The 24070-nt window shown below is 56.3% G+C and overlaps 1 protein-coding gene and 1 long non-coding RNA gene across 7 annotated transcripts in view; one reads left to right on the top strand and one right to left on the bottom strand.

Moving 5' to 3' along the window:
• The window catches only part of LOC101961295 (RP1 like 1), a 107569-nt gene extending 84884 nt beyond the window's left edge, over positions 1-22685 (bottom strand). Inside the window, exon 1 of one of the 6 annotated variants that reach the window (XM_021734526.3) lies at positions 22463-22685. Coding sequence is in view for 2 of the 6 variants with exons in the window: in XM_078030797.1 (XP_077886923.1) it covers positions 251-333 (83 nt within the window). In the remaining 4 variants the exon portion in view is untranslated. The other 5 variants (XM_078030797.1, XM_005337252.4, XM_078030792.1 and 2 more) reach the window with 5 other exon arrangements.
• On the top strand, positions 21655-23546 carry LOC144370261 (uncharacterized). Its single transcript, XR_013430155.1, has 2 exons — positions 21655-23015; positions 23235-23546. It is a non-coding gene; the product is annotated as an uncharacterized LOC144370261 (long non-coding RNA).
• The last annotated feature ends 524 nt before the right edge of the window (positions 23547-24070 follow it).

The raw sequence follows: 24070 nt of genomic DNA, 5'->3' as shown, positions 1-24070 counted from the left end.
AGTCAGGCTGTCCTGAAACCCAGCTTCCTGGTTCCCCAGGATCTACAGAAAGGGCCAGGCCTTGCCCAAGTTCAAGGGCTTCTCCCAAATTCAAGGGCTTCTCTCTCCACCTCCCCCAGCCCCCTTCTTTCCTTCCGGGGTGAGCCCTCCTGGGCCCCCACACCTAGGAACCCCCAGCAGGTCCTCGTTCCGAGCTGCACCCTCTGTTCCACTCCACCTTGGCAGGACCTGCCTTCTTCCCAGCACTCACCCCTGCGCTGGCCCAGGACGGGCCCGGGAAATGCACACTGAGAGCCCCTGTCGGCAAGCTGGCCCCTTGCAGCCCTCCCTCATCTCTGGCTCTATAATTAGCTTCCTCCACCTCCTGTGTCCCCACTGATCCCTGCAAGCTGCTCTGTCTAGGCCTCCTCACGTCCCCGCAGCTGATCAGGTGCCTCGAGGATTAGCCCTCAGGACAGCTTTTCTTCCCACTTGATTTCACTTCTATTTGTGACTATGAGCATCCTTCTTGGCCCTTCCTAAGGGACCCAGAGGGAAAGGAAGCATGACAGTGTCCCGAATGCCATCATGTCACCCAGCATCATCATGTCCTCCGGCAGGCGGTGTCCCCTAACACCACCATGTCCCCCAGGATGCCAGGACTTCTGCTACCCACCCCTGCCTTGCACAGAGGTCCTGGACTGAGACCTCGGGGACAGCAGCTCTGCTGAGCGTCCAAGGGCAGAGCTGGCCTGGGGCTGAGGCCAAGGCCCTCCGTGGGCCTCAACGTCCAGGTCCCAGCCACCCTGTCCTCTGGCATTCTTCCAGAGCATAATCTCTCTCCCAACTGGAATTTCTGACCTTCAACTGGATTTTGGGAATAAAAAGAGACATGTGAGCTCAGGGATCCTAAATGCCAAGATCAGGCTGAGAGCAGCTGGGTGCCCTACAGAGGTGACCAAGCATGCAGCCTGAGGAGTGGAGGGCAGTCCTGTCTGTCCTCCTGATCAACGTGCCCGCACTTGTGTGACTTACACACTCACACCCATCCACACTCACTCACACACCCTCACTCCTCCCACAGGCACACACTCATGGATGTGGATGGAGGTGACTCCATCCACACTTGCACACACTCACAGCCATGCACACTCATACTATCCCCACACACACATGCACACACATGTCACCATGTACTTAGAAGCACACGTGTTCAGAGGGGATTTCAGGCCCAGGAGGCCTGGAGGAGCAGGGCTGGCTGGCGGCCCCGGCCTGGGGAGGTTGTGCATGCGCGAGCAACACACTGCGTGTGGCAGGCAGAGGTGGCACTGACCTCCAGCCTCATCAACACAGAGACAGGCACAGCCTCGTCCCTGCAGAGTCACCTGCAAGTACAGCCTTCTCTTGCAGCCAGGGGACAGGAGACCAAATGGGGAAGGTTTTCCTCTCTGAAACGGCTTACGGAGTCAAGTCCTCCATCGTGGAGACCACCTGCCTCGTGGGTTACGTGTTCATTTACTCACACGCAGCCAATGAGGTATCTACTGAGCTTCAGCTTCTACCCTGGGTCACAGGAGTGACCCACAAGATATGGCTTCATCTGCAGCATCGCCACATTCTAGTGTGACAGTGGACACGCTCATGCACACTACTATAACAATCCAGACCCCACACGCAGGGCATGTTAGAAAGCAGGGAGAAGGTGAGTTGGGGAGGCCTCTAGGAAGAGGTCAGGTGGAGGCTCCAGAGAGGACTGCAGGACAATGTGGAAGAGGCTAGGACAGGCTCGACACACAGATACGGCCTTGGCACCGCCACTGCCTGCCTGGGGTGGGTGGGTGGTGGGATGGTGGGGGAAGGTTTGAGGTTCCCAAGAGCCAGATCCACTGGATAGACTCGGTGCAGACCTGCAGCAAAGCGCACCAACCCTACATGTGAACTTCCCAGGAATAGGAGCCAAAACTCCCCTTCACTTTCACTTTTTTTTTTGGAGGGGGGTACCAGGGATTGAACTCAGGAGCATTTAGCCACTGAGCCACATCTCCATCCCTATGTTGTATTTTATTTAGAGACAGGGTCTCACTGAGTTGCTTACACCTCACTCTTGCTGAGGCTGGCTTTGAACTTGTGATCCTCCTGCCTCAGCCTCCAGAGCCACTGGGATTTCAGGCGTGCCCCACGGCATCTGGCTCCCTTCACTTTAAGGACCTGAACTGGGAAGCTGCCACGTGGGGTGGAAGGAGCCTACAGTGTGGGCACAGGAAGCCTCAGCAGCAAGTGCTGGCCTGTCGCAGAGGCAGAAGTCGGATCTGAGTTAGGAAGATGGGGGGTCAGGCCCCTGCCGGATCTCCAGTGCGTCACAGAGTCCACAGGGGCCACTGGCCCATTCCTACCTGCAGACAGGCCTAACTACCAGCCGAACAGAACAGGGCACCATCCACTTCCCCTCCGGACTCCTCCCTTCAAGGCTCCTGACTGGAGCAGGACAGGAGAAGGCAGCTGAGCTGGGAGGACCCCTGGCTGGCTGGAGGGAGGGCGCCCACCTGCACTGGGCGCCCCCCCGGGCCCCCCCCCGCCCCCGTCAACCAGGCTGACCTCCCATCCCAGAAGCACCCGCAGAGGGAGAAGACGGCGCTGCCCGCAGTGACTCCCGCCTGGGCCCTATGGCCAGCAGACAAGGGTGTGCGGAAGGGAGGTGCTGGCCCCTCCGGGTGCAAGGACTGTGGGAAGAGAGGGCAGGGAAGAAGGGACAGAGGGCAGCATGGCAGGTGCTCCCCTGGTGCCCAGATCCTCTCCACTCCCAGCACAGGGTGTGGCTGGAAAGCTGGGCAGGTGTTTCTGGTGAGCACAAAGAAGGGGCACCCTCCACTGGGGCGGGGCAGGAAGCCAGGGTGGCACACAGGGAGGAAGGGGCTGCAGAGGTGGGAGGGGCGGAGCCTGGGGGAGGGGGAAGGGGAGGGGAGGGGGAGGGGATGGGGAGCAGAGGGGGAGGGGAGGGGAGGGGGAGGGGATGGGGAGCAGAGGGGGAGGGGAGGGGGAGGGGAGGGGAGCGGAGGGGAAGAGGAGCAGAGGGGCGCAGAGGCGGGGGTTTCAGGAGGAAGCAGGAAGGTAGAGGCCTTCCAGCTGGGGGCAGGGAAGCAAAGAAAAACAGATTAAGGGGCAAAGGGAGAGAAAATAGAAGTCACAGGAAACGCTCAAGAGGTGGCCAGCCCCGCATAAGAGCTGGCAGGACCTCGGAGGAAACGGTTCAGTTGGCAGCCGTCCCGGGAGGGCCTAGGCTGGAGCTAGGGGCCAGGGACCAGCCGGGCAGCAAGCATGGCAGATTCAGGAAGGGACAGAGGGTGAGAGAAGTCTGCAGGCAGGGTGGAGCTGCAGTGACCAGGGACAGTGACACCAAGGCCAGGCCAAAAGGATGAGCAGGACGGAGGGGAGACGGTGCGAGGCAGGTGGGTGTTACAGGTGGTCCCTGAAAGAAGCCACAGTGACGTGGACGGCTTCAAGGCAGGGGACCGCCTGGGTGGGGAACAAGAGCCACCATCACCAGTGGGGCACCAAGACCTCTGTGGGGCCCCACCGCTGTGTGGGTCCACGCAGGCTGCAGGGTCAGCACGTCCTCAACACACCTGCCAGCCATGCAGACGTGCTGCGGGTCGTAGGGAGCGCCATGAATTTAAGGACCAATCAGAAAGCCAGAGGGAAAATAGTGACAACCAAGACGGAGGGAGGCCATTTACGGCAAGGCGTGACACCGTTTTCAAAGACATTAAAATGCCACAAACCCCAACCCGTGTGCATTAGTGCCTTCAGGCTGACCAAGAGCTTTGCACCAGTTGTACCCATTAAGGGACAGCAAAATGGTCCAGCCACTAAGGACAAGGATATGCAGGTCCTCAAAACACCTGGACCATTACCCCACGACCCAGCAATGACACTTCTGGGTAAACCGCAAAGCGTGGAAGGAGGGACCCAAAGGAACATCTCCATATCAACGTCTCTAGCAGCAGGTTCCCAGCAGCCAAGGCTGGAGAGACCCAGGGTGACCAGCAGGTGAGCCCGGGGGCGAAACGTGATCTACCATCCGGTGACTACGGTGACTACCCTGTCCACGTGCTGCATGGACGGGCCTCCAGGACGTTGTGCCAAGTGCAGCCAGCCACTGAAGGGAGCGCTGGCGTGGCGGGCTGTGCCATAAGCCACTCCTGGCCTTGGGAGGACTCCTGAGAAGTCAACACACCCATCAGCGCTTAAGACTTTCCAGGTAACGCCCCGCTTCCCTTCAAACTACGGCAAAACCCTGGACAAGGGACCCTCCGGTCCTGTGAGCACGAGGCTCAGCGCACATCTCAGGGACTGGGCCTCTGAGGCCACCCACAGATGCCCCCAGAGAGCGCAGGGCCCAGATTCAGACACCCTGCCTGGTCAGAGAGGAGGGGTGCGAGGGAGGGGAGGTCGCGGAGCTCCATGCTGGCCGGGACCCCTGGGGTGTGAGGGGGTGGCCTGGGGTGTGTGGAGGTGGCCTGGGAACACAGGCTCTCCTGTTCAGCTGTGGCCACCGGAGAAATCTCCCCAGGGACAGTCCCTGTCCAGTCTGGTGATAAAGGAAGGACTCTTCATGACAACTCAGGACAAGACCTGGGGGGCGGGGGGAGGGACAGAGAAACCTGATACTGGCCCAGGGAGTAGAATCCTGGGAAACTGGTCAAAAAATGAAAGGAAAACCAGGTCAGAGGGTCTTCCTGCCCCGCCCCCCACCTGTTCGTACTCTGCCCTGCCAAGGAGGCCGGCTGGCCGCTGGGTCCTGCGCCCACAGGGCTTCAAATGCCCAGCGGGGCGTGCCGCCTCCTCTGAGCCCCCGAGAACAGGGGTACCTGGCTCACCTGGCATCCCGAGCTGGCGCCGTGTGAGTGCTCAGCAAGTACTTGCTGGAGCTCAGGGAACCGAGCAGTGGGGACAGTGAGGTTTTGGTCAAGAGAAGCCGGTTCGGGGCTCGAGGTTTCAGAGGCCTGCCCTCCTGGACACCACAGGCCTGTGTGCAGGGCAGAGCCCTCTCCTGAGAATGTTTCTGTCATTTTGTCACCATGGGCCTCACGTGGGCGGTACTGGCAGAGGGCACCTGAAAGGCCACCAGAGGATAGGTCCGTCGAGGAAGAAATGCGGTGGAGATGGGGCAGACCCCAGCCAAGGAGGAGGCTCAGGTGGGGGTGGGAGAGTCCCATGCCCACAGCCCATCTCTGATCTACCAAATGACCCCGGAGCCCTGGCCGGACCACGGGGCATCCGAACACACAGTGGGCAGTCCCAATTTCCCTGCTTAGCTTGAGGTACGCCTGGGCACTTCTGTACTCTACAGCCCATCATTGGGACGGAGACAGGCATTCTAGAACATTCCACTTCAGCCTTTTCTCTCAGGGAAACTGCGGTCCTGGGGTCAGGTGTGGTGCAGAAGAGACGGAGAGGCAGACTTGGAACCTGGAGCTTGCTGGACACCGTCTGACCTCCAAGCTCAGTTCCCTTCCGGTGCAGGGGGACAGCAGTGTCTCCCAGGAAGCTGAGATGGGCTGTGAAGCACCTTTCACACCGAGGACATCAAGATGAGGAGCTCTCTCCTTCAGCCTAACTCACTGCTGAGTGGTCAGCCACCGGCTGCTCCATTTCTTGTCTCTTCCACCTGAACTTCAGGGAGGGATGCCCGTGGCCACCTGAGCCCGTCTCCCACAGTCCTGTACCTCGGCCTCTCGTTCCCACGTGGACATGTAGCTTGGGCAGCTGTTGCCTGTGCAGGGCTTATCCTCCTACTAGACCAGGAGACAGGGCTGGGGTCACCTTGGCTCTTGTGGGGTCCCCAATGCACAGCACCCTGTGGGTGCTCAGAATGGGTTTGTTGAGTGACTGTGAGTAGACGTGAAGGCTCACTGGACACGACCCCATTGGCTCTTTTTATTTTTTTAATATTTGTAGAAGGACAGCATGCCTTTATTTGTTTAGTTTTTTATGTGGTGCTAAGTGCCTCCCTCAGGCTGGGCAAGCCCTCTGCCACTGAGCCCCTCCCAGTGGCTCTTCAATCTGAGGCTAAACCGACGGGTGGTCCCTGGGGTCAGTGTGAGGAGCTTCAAGCCTGAGACCCCTGGGTGGCTCTGACCATATTTGGTCACCCCATCCGTCAGAATCGCTGGTTTCCACTGGCCCCTGCTTGGCTGGGCAGGCTAGGCGTGCCCACCCAGCCCCGCCCTGGCTCCTCTAGTATGCAGGGCTGGGCCCCCAGGGGCTGGAGGAGCCGTGGTGCCTCGGGGTCACTCTGAGAGTGAGGTCAGCATCGACGATGAATCAAAGAGAGTTTAGGAAAGAGGCACAGGACATCTGTCCAACAAGGGACAGCCATGTGGCTAGAAGATGGCCACTGTGGGAAGCTGAAGGGGCAGGGTGAGGAATCAGCCTTGCTGGACCAAGGGGAGCCAGTGCCACAGAGCCTGGAGGCCTTGAGAAAGGACGCAGAGGTGGCTTAGGATGTGGCCTGGCAGGCGAGGGGACAGGTAGACTCCACCATCACTCTTTTCCCACTGGCACCTCCCATTGGTGGAGCCAATCAGAAGCCAGAAGGCAAGGGAATCCATGGAGATCAAACTCCTAGGTCAAAGAACTAAGCCTAGATCTGCAGGAGCAAGTTGAGAATAAATTATGCTGTATTAGTTTTTTTGTGTTGCTATTATTATAACAAAATACCTGAGTCTGGAACACTTTATAAAGGAAAGAGGTCTATTGTGCCTCACAATTCTAGAGCTCAAGGTTGAAGAGCCTCATTTGGTGATGGTTCTTGCTGTCAGAGTCCAAAGGCAGCACAGGACATCGCATGGTGAGAGACAGGAGTACCTGTGTCTCCCTGGTCTCTCCCCGCCTTCTTGTGGAGCCAGCAGGATCCAAACATGCAGTTGTACCCTGATGACACTTTCTCCTCCTAATCACTTCCCAAAGCCCCCTCTAGACACCTCAGCTGGATCGTCTCCATCCTCCAGAACCTCATGATGGGGAGCAGTTTCTGCTCAAAACCCTCGGATGACGCACTCACCCCCTCCAAACCACGGCACTGCCCACGCTGGTCCACGACCCGCTCGGCCCTCCCTTGGCCCAGCCCCCGGGGGCCCAGTGATGCGGTACTTTCCGCTCTCTCTGGGGTGTCCTGAGGGACGTAGCCAATGACACACATGTGACCTAGGAGAGCAGTGTGTCCCTGCAGTCCACAAACACCTACGAAAAGCCAGAGTCCTGGGCATGGGGAGGGGGCGGGAGGGACCTTCCCCTCGTCCTTCTGGAACCGAGACAGAAAACCTTGGTCTGAACAACAGGAGGGGCTCCCCTTCTTCTCCACCCCTCTCCTCGCCCTCCTGCCTGGCTGTTGGTGTCCAAGGAGGGGGTGGGAGGATTGGGGTTCTCTGCACCACTCTTGAGACTGCCCCGTGGGCCGGGGGCTCGCTCAAGACCAACGTGAGCTGACTTAATTCACCGACTGTTTAGGAGCAGCACTAGTGGGGACCCAGGGTCGGCCACCACTGGGAGACCCCCAGTCAGGCCACAGAGTTGACCTGTGGACAAAGTCACAGAAGGGGCTGGGTGGCCCAAGAAAGCCACCGTGCTCCAAGGGACCAGGGGGCGGGACTGGACTGTGCCTGGCCCTGCCCTCACCTTCGAGTGTCCAGTAGCTGTGTTGGCCGCCTGCCCTGTGGAGGACACTCGCACGCCATTCGGCTGTGGACGAGTCGCTGCGTGTCCTGGGCCTCAGTCTCCTCATCTGTCAAGGTGTGTGCCTCCAGGACACTCTGGGTGCTGCCACTGCCCACACCTTCTGTGACTGGGCCACGGCCCTGGGATGCCCAGTGTCTGGGCTATGTGGGCAGTGGTCCCTGCTTGGTCCACGTGAGGCCAAGGGGACACGAGCAGGTTGGGGTCAGCCAGATGCCCCTGAGGTCCCAGTGCTGCCCTTCAGCAGCCGGGACACTTTGGGGAAGTGGGTTTCCTTCCTGGGTGGGGACGGTGCTCTGTGGCTGGGGACATGGGACTTGCCCTGAGGCTTGTGGCGGGCCTGGCTGAGCCCTTCCTCGGCGATGCCTTCCTCCTCCCTGCCCCTCAGCCGCCGGGTGTGGGGAGCCCGCTTTGTGGCCTCCTGGATGAAAGGCCTGGGCCACAGGAAGCACTGCTCCAACTGCGCCAGCTTCCGCCCTTTGTCCCCGCATTATAAACAAGCCCATTCCCCCAGCCACACTCCTCATCCAGCTGCAGGTCAGCGGTCAAGCAATCAGAGGTGCTCTCAACCGGGCTCAGGTGACTCAGCCAGGTCACAGCCCCTCCCTCCGCCGCTGCTGGTGCCGCTGGGCTTGGATGTCCAGGAAGCCGCCAGGGTCCTGGATAGAGCTGCAGCCACAAGGACAAGGTCAGCCTGTCCTCCAGGCTACCTGAGAGGCTCGGGCCTGGACCAGCCGCAGACCCGCCTTCAGGCCTGGCCTACCCCTGACCAGGGCAACAGGGCCTTGCGGGGTGCTCTTTGCAGCTCACAGGGCACCCTCTCCTGCTCTCCCAGCTGACCCTGTCAGTAAGCAAGAGAGACAGGTAGAGAGACAGGTAGAGAGACAGGTAGAGCCCTGGGTACAGAGAACTTGGGGCCAGGGAGGGAGAGGCCTATGAGGACAGCAAGACGTGAGGAGAGTCTTCCTGGTCAGGTCCCAAGGCTTCCTCCCTCCAGCAGGGCCTGCCCTCCCCTCCCCAGGCTCAGCCACAAATCCTGCCAGCGACCACTCCCTTGGCCCCAGAGTCAGAGGAGATCCTGTATTTCCCCAAGGCCCCCAAATCAGGTCAATTGGGCAAAAATTTGGTGATAGCACCTGTGTGTGCGCGACGTTACTTAGGGACCCGAAAATGCCTCTAAGCTACTATGGCATAAAATGGAAGGGCAAATATCAAGAAAAGCGTAGCTGAAAGGGGTCCCCATTCAGAGCCAGCCACACACAGGGAATGTGCCAGATACTCTCATCAGCCTTAGCTCGGCCCAGCGGTCCTGCCAAGAAAGAGTTAATGCAGCTGCTTCTGGGTGACTTGTCTCATTTCCCTAAGCTGGTGGAGAAGAGGATGGGGAAGAGATGGGGGAAGAGGAAGGGAGAGAGGAAAAATGGATTAGTCTCAAGATCAAAAGGTGCTCAAGATCCAAAAGGAAGCACAAACTCCGGGGGTGGGGGTTTCCAGGACTCTGTATCCTCCTGATAAGGAGCTGGTTCTGGGGATGGCCTCCCGCTCCCGCCTGCAGCCCCAGGGCAGGGTCCCCTCTGCCACCAGAGAAGCATGGCACCCACCACGGGAACTGGGGCCTGGGAGGCTGAGCAGCTCAGCAGGTCCAGCGTCACCTCGGGGCAGTGCTCCCCAAGCCCAGGGCAAGAAAGAGCAGCTGGGAGACGCCAGGCCTTCGTCCACCCTCTGCCGGGCCGTGGTGTGTGCGTCTGGTATGCAGACGACACGTGCCAACACAGCCCTGGTGCTGAGCTGGCCCGTGCAAATGAGGCCGGTTCCCACACACCCGCAGGTGCTGCCGGTCCCCACCGAGGCTAAGTGAGCAGCCAAGGGAGAAGCAGCTCCATCGCCTTGGTGACAGAAGCCACACACAAGCTGTGGCAGCAACCTCCCCCGTGGGCGGGTGGGTGGGGAGGCAAGACCGAAGCAGGAATTGGAGACCAACCGGTTCACATGGAAAAAACAAAGGAAGGAGCGCAATAATTCCTCCCCCTGGTTTTTATTTCTCAGAAAATGAGATCTAGAATTCTCAACAATTTGGTTTGAGGGTTGGAAGAGTTGGGATCAAAGCTGAGAATAAGGGGGTGGGAGCAGGCACGGCCCCAGCAGAAGAACGCGGATAAAACCCATCAGCGGCTCAGCAGATTGATCCAGAAGCTACAGGAGGGCTGCAGTCCTGCCCCTGTGCCTTTACAGAGCGAGCGCAGGCTGCTCCTGCAAGGACCCTTGCTCACCCCCAGATCTTGCCCACGCAACCCCATCGCTGTGAGAGTGTTGTGCATCAGAGAGGGAGAGAGACAGCGAGCAGGAGAGAAGCAGGTTGTGCATGTGCTGGAAAGCCCCGGTGCTGGTAATGCCACCTTACCCTGGTGTGCTGGGCGGTCGTCCCACCTCTTTCCCTTTGCTTCTTGCTGATTACAACATTTGTTTAATAAACCGTGTGACAGAGCACTTACTGAGACCCTTTCTCTTCCATGGTCCCAGGGAAAGTCTCAATCTAAGTTTCCGTGCTGAGATTGCCTGGCATCACGGTCCCCACTCAGAAACTCTGAAAGGTGAATGGCTCTAACTTGGCCAAGGCAGGGTCACAAGCATTTCCAGCAGAAGGGACAGCATGTGCAAAGGCCCCAAGGCATTTTCTTTCTGTTTGACTTTCGATTCTACCTTGGAAAGAGAGTTTGAAAAGTGGCTGGAAGATCTTAGAGGGAGGTTGGCAGGAGACTGCTGGTCCAGGAGGCAGAGCCCTGAGATCCAAAGGCTCCACGTTTGTCCTCAAAGCCCGATGTCCGCCTGACAGCAAGGCCTGGGTGGCCTGAGGAGGGGCCACACAACTCAAGTGAGGTTACAGGTCACAGACGCTCTACTTCATAAAACACCAAGACGTTTTTCTATGTGGAAGCCATTCTAAACTTCTGCTTCTGGAGGATTTATAAGAAGTGGGAAAGGGATTTGTGATTTTAATACTCTAAGACTGTGCTACAATATTAACCCATAAAATGAAATACAGTTTTCATGCAAGATGTCACAGAGGCAGGGCTACAGCTCGCCACACTGCAGGCCAAAGTCTTCCCTCCTTGGTCCACTTTCCCACCCTTCACAGTCAGAGAGCCGCACGACCAGTTCTCGATAATGAGACGTGAACAGAAATGACATTTGTCACTGCTATACTGAGGCAGTTGGGGCAGCAAAACTCGAATGCTAAAATAGCTTGGACCCCTGAGTCACCACTGTAGACCCCAAGAGTCACCTGAATGACTGTGTATCAATGGGAAATAAACCTGTGTGGGCTAAGCTCTGGGAGCTACTCGTCACTGCAGCATAACCTAGCCCATCCACACACAAACACAATAGCTAAAGCAAAGATGCTCATCCTAAAAAGACATGAGGAGAAGACACTTGAAAAACCACGGGTTAAAAAAATTAACCTTTAACTTGTTTGGCGTATTTTCAGTATCACCACAGACCGTAGGACCAAGCAATCGCATTCCTGGGCATTTATCCCAGAGAAATGTAATCTTCGGTTCACACAGAAACCTGCACGCAGATGTTCCTAGCACCTTTTCCATCAAAGGCTGGAGGCACCTGATGTCCCCCAGCAGTGAGAGGATAACCAGGCAGTGGCATGCCTGTGCCATCCAGCAGGAGCCAGCAGAGAAAGGAGCAAACCCCGACACACAGCGAGCAGAGGCACCATGCCGTGCCCCCCCACCCCGCGACCCACAGACTCCTAAAGGGGCCCCGAGTACCCTTCCGAGGAAGCTCAGGGAGGCTTTCTCTCCTTTCTAAATGCAGCACTTCAGACCATGCGCAGCGAAGCACGGAGTCACGTGGGCCAGCACAGATTTCAGTTCTGACCCTCTTCTTAGTTTTGCGATTTGGGGTGAATTTCAGTCTCCGGGTCTGAGAGAGAGTGATGTTGAGTCCTACAGTGAGAGTCTGTATGGGAAGGTGCCTGGTACAAGGCAGGTGCTAGACACCGGGTCTTCTCCTCAGCTGGTCACCTTCTGCCCCAGGGTGGCCAATCCACCATGAGCCACTGGATACTTGGGGCCAGTGATGACAGAGGTAGTCTCAGCCTCTCAGAAGAAGGAGGACACATAGATGATGGTGTCTCGGAAAAAATGGAGGGGGTGGGGAGGAGGTGCAGGAGGAAGAGGAGGAAAGGAAGGAGGGAGAGGAGGAGGAAGAGAAGGAAAAGGAGGAGAGGGAGGGGGCGTGTCTTCCCGGGTGTCTGCCACGGGGAGGGGGAGGCTGGCAGAGGCTGGGAGGGGGTGCTCCTACCTAGGATGAAAGCCAACCTGCACCAAAAGGAGAAGGCCCTGGTGCAGCTAGAGGCCTGGTGTGGGCTCTGGAGAACAGCCCTTCCGTGCGGGCCCTGCTGGCTCCTTGCTCCTGGCTGGTGGTGGGTGCTAAGGCATCCAGTCCCAGGAAAGTGATCATAGCTCACGGAAACTTAGAGAGTGGAAGCCATGAGAACGTTACCGGAAACTGATCTGCCAGACGAGAGCAATAAAACCGGGTGCAGCCTGTAGCATGCTGCAGATCCAGCCTGGGGCATGGGGGAGACTGGAGAAGGGAGCCTGCTTCCTAGAGTGCTTTGGGGTGTGGGGAAGGCCAGACTAGGTCCTGAGAGCACCTGGCCAGGGTCTACCTCCTGGGGAAGCCTGCTCTCTGCTCCCTAGCCCTCTGCCCAGCTTGGTCCCAGCTCCCTGGGCCACATCTCCAGGGAGAAGGCTGGACAGGTGTCTCCGAGCAGCCCATGGCCATCAGGAGACCCCCGCCTTCTGCAGCTTCCAGAGCATGGCCACCCTTGGTTCAGCTTCTGGCTGCTCGTCCACCCCGGGGCCCCACCTTGTTCTTCAAAGGCGCACACCAGGCCGAGTCACCTGCCCTTAACCAGGCCGAGAACTGTGGCGCTGAGGGTGGTGAGCAGAGCTAAGGCCACATATGGTGGACAGAGACCAGGGGCCAGCCCTCCCCGATCCTGCTTTGGCCAGTCTGCTCACCTCTCTGGGCCTTCCCACCAACAAGACACGTTCCTTGGCTCTGCCCGTCCACTTTCCATAGAGGAGGCTGGGAAATGGATTTTAAAATGATGTTTACTTAGCGCCTTGTGGAGGCTGACCGTCCAAGCTGGGACGAGCCATTCCGTTTAGCCTCTGGTGAGGCTCTGAAGGCCAAGGGCAGCACAAAGGTGGGAGCAGGTGGGAGAGCGGTCACGCGGCGTGACAGGGAGCCAGAGCACCGTGCGGGGCCATCAATCCTCCTTTGAAAACTAACTGGGGTCCCTAAGAACTACGTTAATGCCTCCCCAGGTGACGTCCTCAAGGGCCCAACCACCCACCCTAGGCCCATTTTAAAGCTCCATCACCTCTCACCCCGGGGACCAAGCTTTGGGGTCACACTCGGTCCAGAGCACACCACAGCCTCTGCTCCTCCCAGCTTTGAGAGCTCCGAGAGCAGGTGTGGTTCTCCAGCTGGCCACCATCGGAACCCACCCAGCGCACCCTCACAGAGTCCACCGCAGAGGCCTCCTCCAATGCTCCCTAGACCTCCCCTAGGGATGAGAACCAGGCCCGCGCCACCTGCCTGAGTCCCCGGGCCACTATGCCCATAGACGAAAATTCCACCAAGCAGCCACTCAGTTTATGCAGCACTAACAACCAGTCAGACGAAGCTTGTCCTGACGGCCATGCACGTGAACGCGGCGTGACGCAACTTGAGTCACCCCCTCCGCTGACCTCGTCCCCTCTTAGATTCTATAATGCTTTAAATTCTTTGGGGAGTGAGCGAGGAACAGAAGGCAGTAGAAAAGAGTGTGAAAACTCAAATTAATTTCTGTAGGAGTCCAGTGTCCCACAAACTCTGCTTCTTCACACGAAATAAGCCCTAGTCGCAGGGGCGTCCGTCAGCAGCACAGACGTCCCCACAGCACTCCGCAGAAGGGAACCCAGGCTCTGAGGGTGGCGGCGGTTAGCAACTGACCCCAGTGATTCCAAGGCTCAGGCAGGCTGGGCACAGCTGGCCAGGAAGGAAGGCCTCCGAGGGGATTGGGAGGCACATGAACATCCAGTGGACCCTTGGTGGGCTCCAGGACCCAGCTGAGCAATGAGGCCCCTGTAAATGGCAGAGCTGGCACAAGTGCCAGGGAGTCCAGCCCCTGAGTGCCAGCCAGCCAGGCAGAAGGCACGCTCATGTGTGGGCCACCAGGGAACCTCACGCCAGGTGCCACAGCATGACAAAGCATGGCTCCCGGTGGCACTGTGACGCCATGGAGGGCCTTGCTGTCCTTGTCCTGCTCGTCCTTGTCCCTCACAGAAAGCCTTGATCCCGTGGACACCACGCTGCAGCCTGCCCGTCTCCTTACCCTCCCTCAGCAGACGGCGAGGGAGCCTCAGCTCTACACCAGCCCCCTGCTCTGTCTGCTCCTGGAGGCTGGAGTCCAGGCCGGGAGGTATTCAGGGACCAGGCTGTGCTGGAAAAAGCCAGTGGCCTCCGTCCCTGTGGCTGCCCAGGGCACTGCTGGCTGAGTCCTGCAGGCTCGGCCTGTGCTTATGGACGACTGCCCCCGCGGAGTGACCCCTCACAGCCCGTGGGCCACGCTGTTCTCCTCCCCATGTCAAGAGGAGGAAATGGAGGCTCGGGTGTGCACCGCCTGGAGCTACCTCGGGTGCAGGAGGGAAGCTGAATTCGAACCCAGAAAAGCCCGGGCTCAGGGCTGGTTTGGGGAATCCCTGGGCACCGGTGCTATAAAGAACTTGCCTTTCATTTAAAAGCTGCTAATGGATTTTGCTTGTCTTACCAGAACCCTTGGAGGATTTCCCAGAGAAGAAGTGGAACAAGCTCTAGAAACTTCCAGGGAATTCTGAGTCCCCCGTGTAAGCTCCAGATAGGCAGCAAGGCACACCCCCTTGACCCTCTGCACGCCTGGTCCCCTAAGAAACTGTGTAGACAGCGCGGTACCAGAGCCAGGCCTGTGAGAGTCTAGGGTCCCAGGCCGGGCCTCGCTTGCCCACATCAAAGGTGATCCAACCTAAGGTGGCCCGCATGGACAGCACAGAGACTCAGAGACAGGAGGGGTGGTCCTGAACCGGCTCAGTCACTGCTAGCCGTGTGACTTCAGGAAGTGACCTCCCTACAAAACAAGCATGATCCTGCTTTCCTCCAGGTGCTAGGGACAGTACAGTCACCATTAACTAAGACGAGTACAGAAGGCCTGCTGGGCGCCCTGCACTTAGACACTTGTACCCATCTGCTCAAGTGACACCCCTCAGCCTCCTGGGGACTGCTCCTGTAGAACACAGCCCAGCCCGGCCAGGGAGCCTGTGAGGCCGTGCACATCCAGGGGCAGGTCCACATGGGCCCCAGTCAAATGGGACAGCAGTGGAGACTGTCCTCCTCAGTTCCCTGTGAAATTGGCCAAGTGTTCACGGGGACTCCCTGGCATTCTGGGTCCTCCCTGAGCCATCCTGCTCCTTGGTGACAAGGACACCTGGTAATCCTCGGCCCTCCGGCCTCGAGCGGCTTCCCGTGAGCTCCTCCGACCGTCGTCACTGCCCGCTGTTTTCACACTGTGCACACTCACAGATTCCCCACTGGAGCCATTATAAAGTGTGCAGATCGGTGGCACTTAGCGCCTGCATCACCGTGAGGCAAACCCAGAGCCACCTCCGGGGCTTCTTCCCCAGCTGCAGCTCTGCCCCACTGAGCCCTCACTCCCCGGTCCCCACCCCAGCCCCCTTCTGCCTCTGTCTCCGCGAAAGTGACTGCTCTAGCAGCCTCCTGTGACGGGGTCGTGGGGACCTGTCCTTCGTGGCTGGCTCGTTTCTGTCTCCAAGGCTCCAGGCCAGGGTTTCCCCCTTCCCGAGGCTGGATGGTGCTCCAGGGGATGATGCACTGCTGTGTGTCCGTCCATGCAGCCCCAACGGACACGTGGGCTGCTTCTGCCTTCGGCTATGTGGATAGCGCTGCTGTGGACACGGCAGTGCAAACGTCGATCACGGTTCTGTTCCACTTCCACACCAGAGGGACTTGCTGGGTCGCGTGGTGATTCTGGGGTTCTTTCTCTCTCTCTTTCCTTCTTTCTTTCTTTCTCTCTTTCTTTCCTTCTTTCTTTCTTTCCTTCTTTCTTTTCTTTCTTTCTCTCTCTCTCTCTCTCTCTCTCTCTCTCTCTCTCTCTCTCTCTCTCTCTCTTTCTTTCTTTCTTTCTTTCGAGGGCTCTGCCATTTCACATGCCCAACCGCAGTGCACAGGGTTCCAATTTCTCCACATCCTTGGGAACATTTGTTGTTTTCTATTTTTTCCCCTTCATTTTTTAATTACTTAGAATATTGCCAAATAATACTTTAAAATTAGAATTTATATGGTGGTTTCATTTTGAACATATTCATTCAGTTGCAGTATGTTTCAAGTGAAAATAAAGAAGTTCTGATGGGAATATGGTTTTACATACCGCCACTTACGCTGCCTCTCAATGAGCTTGTCCTTTTTTATGGATTATGGGAAAGAATTACACTTCAGGTGATTCCACAAGATAGAAGGATGGGCCAACAGGTCACATTAAACGAGTATTGTCTGAGTAAGCCTTTAGAGTGAGCCTCTCTTTCTTGTGACATCTCTTATCATATTACCAACTCTTTTTAAGCAACAAGAAATCAAATTAAGTTCTTCAAATCATAGTAAATCAACTGAGTCTCAGTTTTAGTGATGAAAAATCATTTAAAAATCAAATCACTATTAAAATAAAAATAATATCTATAGCTGTTTCATTTTAGGCAATTTGCAAATTATATTTCCTTTATACCTTGAGGCAAGACTGTATAACTCATTTGAGACAAAGAGACAATGATACAAATATACCTTTTTCAAGGCCTTCCTTTTCTATTAATAACCTGAAAGTTAGGAATTAATCTTGTTTTCCAAAATGCACAAAGTGATAATCAGAGATTATGCAAATTTCAAAGGATCACACTTTGATTACTGGTAGTAGAAATAGGATTGAGTTATTTCTGATAACACAGCAATGTGGCATATATACACAATGGAGTATTACTCAGCAATAAAAGAGAATGAAATCATGGCATTTGCAGGTAAATGGATGGCGTTGGAGAATATAATGCTAAGTGAAGTTGGCCAATCACAAAACACTTAATGCTGAATATTTCCTTAGATATAAGGAGGCTGATTCATAGTGGGGTTGGGAGGGGGAGCATGGGAGGATTAGATGAGCTCTAGATAGGGCAGAGGGGTGGGAGGGGAAGGGCGGGGGATGGGGGTAGGAAAGACGGCGGAATGAGATGGATATCATTACCTAAATACGTGTGTGAAGACACGTGTGGTGTGAAGACACTTTGTATACAACCAGAGATATGAAAAATTGTGCTCTATATGTGTGATATGAACATAGTGCATTCTGCTGTCATATATAACAAATTAGAATTAAAAGGAAAGAATGCCGACTGACCTAAAATAGTAGAAAATGTGGAAGTCTGTTTATGTGTTCCTTTAAGCTATTTTGGCCCTCAGAAATTCTTCATGGAAGAGAACATGAATCTTCTTTAAAATTATATTAGATCACAGTAATATAAATATTAATATAAATATTAATATTATATTATTATATTATATTAATAGAAATATTAATCAAGCTACATTGCTAAATCTTTACTTTTTAATCATCAAAAACAAGAAGTCTGGGCAAATATGGGCATATTTTATTCCCTGAGAACTTTCCATTTTGTAAACCAGTTTGAGCATTGCTTTTTTTTTCTTTTGTACCAGGGGCACTTAAGTACTGTGCCACAGCCCTAGACTTTCACTTTAAGACAGTCTTGCTAAGTTATTTAGAACCTTACTAAATTGCTGAGGCTGGCTTTGAACTCGCAATCCTCCTGCCTCAGCTTCCTGAGTGGCTGTAATTGTAAGCGTGCTCCCAGCTTGGGCATGACTGTTTGATCCTGTTTTCTGGTTTTTGATGACCGCGGTTTCAATGCAGACTCCCAGCCCTCTCTGGAGCGCATTGTGCTACAGGCGGGTCCCCCATATACAGACTTGAGAGCCACATCTCTGAACCCAGCAGCCCCAGCAACCCTCTCCCGCACGGGTTTCCAAGCTTTTATAGCAAACACCACAAGAACAACAGGACAGGTCTGGGAACACTCCCCTCCCCCCCAGGCCCTGGTCGGGGAACAGGCCCCCCAGGCCCTAGCTTCCTGTCCCCTTTCAAGTGCCAGTAAAATCGGATCGAATCAGAAGAGCAAGTAGATCCACGCGGCTTTGCCGTTCTCTGGCTCTTGTGCTGACCATGAGGCCAGCTGGGAACTCGCTGGGAGAAGGGCTTTTGCTAGACCCCGACAGGCATCACACACCTGGGTGGGGGGAGGCAGACACGGCTCTACCTTCCCAGAGCACAGCTGCCTCGGTCCTGCACACACCCAGGGCCCAACCTCACCCGCTCCCCACTTCACAGGCAGGGGGCGGGGGCTTCAGGTCCAGGGACATGCACCCCCAGGCAGGCAGGGCAGGGGCACTGAGGGCTGTGGCCCCTGGCCCAGCCTCCGTCCTTTCAGGGCTGCCTGGCCATGCCTGAACCCAGGCGGGAGGGAAAATCTCCTTAGGAAACGCTGGGACTCAGCCCTCTGCTGGCCGCACAAGCCCCCATGGAGAAGGAAGGACGCCATCCAAACACCCCCCCACGTGGCTTCCCCAAAATGCTAGCAAAGTCCATCCCACCAAGGGCTCCTCCGCTCTCCACCGACCGCTGCTCTGCTCAGGACCCTGGAGTCTCTGTCGGGCCAGCACTCAGGCACATGGTGGAGCCTCCCGCAGGTACCAGGACTGCACTAGGCTCAGGAGGAAACCAGAACAGGGCAGCAGAGTGCCACTCCCTGTGGATCCTCAGGGTCCAGGGCTGGCCTGAGAAACCTGTGGCCAGCCACGTCCAGCAGGCCAGGATGTCGCCTGACCCGCAGCCTCTGGGCCATCCCAGAGGTAGGAGGTTGGTTTGCCGTGGACTCTTGGCCCTGGCCCCCAGGAACGCAGCGTCCTCTTTGAGGGCTACAGGTGCCTCTGGGGAAGTCTCCACGGGGTCCTCTCTGGCTGCGCTTCCAGCGCCAGCAGGGCCTCTGGTGTGTGGGGCTGGTGGCTTGTGGGCAAAGCACCAGGGACACAGTTCCCACTGGAGAGGTGGTGGAGCACGGCAGATCCTGAGGGTCACCTCTCTCCAGCCCTCGTGCACCAGTCCTCACTAGTGGATAGAAGTCTGCTTGGGAGGCCATGTGCTTCTGGGGCCTCTCAGGCCCTGGGGTTGGAAATGGACCAGCCTAAGCCAATGAAGCAATTCTGCTTCCTTTGCTGTGGGGTGTGTGATACAATCCTGGGCCATGACAAGAGTCTGAGAAAGTTTTTTCATCCAACAAAGTGGACACAGTTACAGACTCATCTGTAACCACCACTCATCTGCAGCTACCACGTGACCGTGAGGAGAAAGTCAAGAGAATTTCAGTCTCTACTTGTACAGGGAATTAACCCCAAACTATCCTGCCTCTGGACTTGTTGGATGGGACAAGAGACCCCATATTCTTAAAGCACTCTTAGCTAGGTGGTCTTTTTCTCGCAGTTGGAAGCATCCTAGTTGGTAACTGTAGCCCAAAATGTAGCTTTGACCAAAGAGGCCAAGAGGGCACACAAACATGCATTATCCACACCTACGACAGCAAGCGGTCCCGTGACCAACGTCGGCACACAGGATGGGCCGCTGAGCACCCCTCACTTGGTCGACGAGGACCTTGAGGCTGGGGAGGGTCTAAGAACAAGTCTCTGTAGTTCCTTATATTTCACAATGTGCTTTTATGTAGATCATCTCACCTCATCTTTCTATAAATTACCATTATTATCCTCACTTTATAGGAGCGTTAAAGCTGAAGGGGAACATTAAGCTATTAATAGTTATATTGTGTTTTATAGTTTACAAAGTGCTATAAAATAATTCATCTAATTATTACCTTTAGATAATAGTCTAGTCCATAAGGTAAAGGTTTATAAATAAAGAACAGGCCCAGGAGGTGGGCTCACGGGGCTGAGTTCCACTAAACTCCAGGGCCGCTCCTCCTCTCGGGTTCTCAGCAGGCTCTGGACCTTGGGCCCGCAGCCCCAGCGTCCCCTGGGGGCTGCTGGGAAAGGCAGACCATCAGCCGCCCATTCCCTCCGAACCAGGAGCTCCGAGAGAGGAGAACAGAGCATCTGCTTGTTCCTTGGACTCCAGGGCTCGGGGCCGCTCAAGTTCAAGTGTGGGGCTTCGAACCTCACTGCCTTTCGGCTTGTATCAGCCACAGGTCAGCCACAGGCCAGCCAGAGGTCTCCGCCAGGGATCCAGTGCTCTTCCCAGTCAGCAAACTGGTGCTGCGCTCAAGGGTCCTGTGCAGCCAGCCAGAAAGCTCGACCACCCTGCTGCCCAGGACAGAGTCACGAAGCACAGGACACAGTATACATGGCACACTGTCCTTCCAAGGTGAAGGACATCACTTGAGGGTTCACGGCAGGGACAGTCCTGTCGCACACGTCACCTGCCAGATGTGTGGGTCTCACACCCAGCCTGCGTGGTGGAGCCAATGCACAGCACCCAGAGAGCTGGGCAGCTCAGAAACTGGTCCGCAGAGGGTCTCCAGGAGGGGGCGGTACCCAGGGGACACCTGCTGTGCACAGACACACCGTGCGGGACCTCATCTCAGCCTAGGCACTCCTCCCTGGAGGGCACCGTCCCCCTAGGGATATAGAGATCCCAGTGCTCAGACAGATCAGAGTCGCCCAGGGCCCATGCAGCTAGTGAGGGTGAAATCACTCTTCAAATAAGGTCTGGTTTCCTCCCCGTTCTCAGTTCTTGGTCATACTGTGTCAGGAAAAGTAATGTCATCCTAACACCAGCGCCCCTCTGCAGCTGGCTCCTGCCAGGACCCTTTGTCCTCCTCGCGCACCTGCCCCTAGCCTCCTCCTGGTGCACCTGCCCCTCACCTGCTGTCCAGGGACTGCTTCCCGCTCCTTGTGGTCACCTTCACAGTGCCTGGCAGAGCCTGGGCAGGGTAGGGGCCTAACGCAGGGTTTTCACACGCGAATGTTGGGGAGCTTGATCTTTTGGGAACAACGACGGCTCAGGAGGGTCACACTGCCGGCCTCAGCAACTTAGCCAGGCCCTAAGCAAGTCAATGAGACCCTGTCTCTAAATAAAATGCAAAAAAGGGCTGGGGTGTGGCTCAGGGGTTAAGTGCCTGAGTTCAATCCCCAGCACCAAAAAAAAAAAAAAAAGGAACAATGACCTCCCATGTGTCCCCAGAGCTTGAAGCCACTGCTGGACAAATGAACCCTAGGAATGAGGGAGGCTGAGACCCCCCTTTTCGCCTGTGGGGTTGCGTGGTGTCACTCCCGTACCTCAGCAGGACACGGAGCGCTTGCTCAAGAGCCGCTGTTGACAGACTGATTTACGGGCTAATTTATACGACATACTTATCCAGTGACACAGGTCTCTTGGAGGGAGTTCAGAGGAAACAACCAGGATGATTAAAGGGTTGGAAACTGTGTCTTACAGGGAGGCTGCAGGACTGGGCTCTCTAACTTGGAGCTCAGAAGGCCGCTGAACCCCGCGTGGTGGGCCATGGGGCTGGGGAACCAAGGCCTCCTGCCGTCCAGCCCCTCCATCTCCACCTGGGAGCCCAGGGCCGGAGAGCAGAGGGCCACGCTGCCGGCCAGCATGAGGGTCCTGGTGCAAACAGCTGGCTGCGGGCCTCCCCCACACGGGCCTCCTTCAACCCGCGCCACACACGAGCACACCAACACACACTAGCACACACACAGCCCACCTTAACAGACACTTATCCACACACACGTGCACGCACACACACACAGAAACTGAAGCACCAAGCTCATCTCCTCCCCCCAGAAGAAGAAAAGGCGCCCATCTGAGGTCACAGGCTCGTAAGAGGATTTCTAGAAGATGTCTCTGTAACTAAGAGGGTAAAGAGTCACACTCCCCTGAGGGACGCTCCTGCTGTCTCTGTGAGAGGCATTTCTAGGCCACACACCTTCCGGAAGGCAGGGCAGGCAGGGACTGATGCCCGCCCAGGGCCTCCTCCCTCTGAGGTAGCACCACCAGGACACAGTGGCCTTCACCCCTTCCTTGTCACTGTGCAGAAGCCAGGGAGGGTGGGGACTTCCTCCTCTGCAGAGGGATCCTCCAGCAGAGGGTGAGGTGGCATTGGGTGTGGCCCCTGGCGACAGTACAGAGCAGAGGCACAGGGTCAGGGGAACCACACGGCCAAGTGACCGTCTGCAGACCACCAGAGAAGCTGGGCCCCCTGGGAGTACCACGAGCCACCCTTGCCTGGCGGTTCCCACCACTCTGGTGACCGCAGGAGGGTCCCCAGGAGGGATTCCTCCCTCCCTGGCTCCCGTGACTGCATTGTTCTCCCTGCAGGTCCAGGTGGGAGAGCAGACAGGCTGCGATGCTAACACCCCATAAATAACGAGCGGGGACCCGAGGCTCTGCAGGCTGTGTTGAGACACGCTCTGCTCCCAGGGCCTGGCAGGCTGGGGAAGAGGCCCCACCTGGCACCGTTGCCAGCATCCTGCACAAGAAACGCCTCCCTGCCTCTGGGACTTCCCAGAGGGCGACTCCCTGCCCCTCCGTGGCTGACCCTGCCGGTCACGGCAGCTGCCAACTCACCATCCTCCAGGGAGCACCTGGACATGGTGCAGCAGACGTCCAGTGGAGGAAGGTCAGGCGTGCAGGACTCTGCCTCTCGCTGCAGCTGGTGTGAGCCCCTGGGCGGCAGGGCTGGCCGCCCTCCTCCAGACAGGTCTCCAGTTGGCTCTGCTTGGCTCCAGGGCCCAGAGCCCCAGCACCCACCTCCTCTGCTGAGCAGATGGCCACTTGTATCAAGAACCACCACCCCGGCAGCTCCCAGAAGAGAGCCGGATTATGGCAAGCCCAAGAGGATTAGTGGGGAGGCCATCTGCAGAGAGAGTAATTGGCTTTGTGGGGTTACACAGATTGCTCCGCTGCTCTGCCCAAGGGTATAGGCATCAAGACCATCCAGCAGAGCATGGCTCTGTTCCAGCCAGCTGGGGATCACCGCCAGCCTGCCCTGGGGGGCAGCACCCATCGCACCTGCACGCTGGGCAGGAACCTGAGTCCTGAGTGGGGGACACCAGGAAAAGTGACCTGACTACCTTCACCCTGAAGAAAGCAGGAAGCTGCAGCATCAGACGGGACTTAGGTACTTGGAGGCTGAAATGAATGGTGGACGGAAAGCAGTCGAGGGACCCTTCCTCTCCAGGGGTGGATAACCAGCTCCCTGGCAGGGTTCTCCCAGCTCATATTAGACTAAATCCATCATTTTGGTTTTAGTTTTTCTAGGAAACTATGGAAGCCTGGAAAGATCCAATCTACTCCCTCTGAAGGCAGTAAAACCCTTTTTTTTCACATCCGTGTTTAGGTGCAAGGTTGCCTGGAGGAGGAGGGTGAACTGTGACCTCCAGCCAGGCAGTGTCCTCCCGGGAACTAATCAGATGAAAGAGCCACCTGTGGACACTCTTGCAATGGAGGGTGCATTGCATCGAGAGGCAGAAAGCTGGCTATGTGCGCCCAGCACCAAGCTGATGGATTCTGCCATGGAATCTGTGCGGCTTGCTTCCGGCCAGCACACAGCAGATCAGTCCCAGTGCCCAGGGGCGTGGAGATCACTCAGTGTGAAAGCTGGCCTTGCCCACCCAAGTGGTTTGTTTAATTAAAAAAAAAAAACTTTTTAGTTTTGTTTATTTATTTATTTTGCGGTACTGGGGATTGAACCCAGGGCTTTGTGCATACTGGTCAAGGGCTGCATCATTGAAGTACAGCCCCAGCCCCTGGTGATTTTCATAAGTTACAACAGACAAACATAATCAAATCTCAAGGGTAAAGTCCAGATTTCTCATGCAAAGCACAGAATAGGAGCAGCACAAAGATCTTTCAGACAGTATGTGGTTGCTTCACGTCTATTAACACGGCAAAGTATGCAAAGACTACGGGTCTTTAATAAGTCCCCATTCCACTGAAGGTATCCGTAAACACACAAGGGTAGCAAGGCCTTTCACTGAGTCTTTTCATGGGAATATGGAGAAGCATTTTGCAAATGCTAGGAAAACGTGATTTCAACCTGCACGTCTATGAATAAGGGGAGGGGCTTGGCGTCTCCACATGAGGTGACCACGTTTTATCAGTCAATGCAGGGCAGTTTGGAGAATGAATGGGAACATTGTCAAGGACCTCAGGACAACAGGAGTAAACCTGGCC

Source organism: Ictidomys tridecemlineatus, chromosome 14 (assembly GCF_052094955.1).
Source record: "Ictidomys tridecemlineatus isolate mIctTri1 chromosome 14, mIctTri1.hap1, whole genome shotgun sequence".
NCBI lineage: Eukaryota > Metazoa > Chordata > Mammalia > Rodentia > Sciuridae > Ictidomys > Ictidomys tridecemlineatus.
Note: the sequence above shows the minus strand (reverse complement) of the source record. Positions and strands in the feature narration are given on the sequence as shown.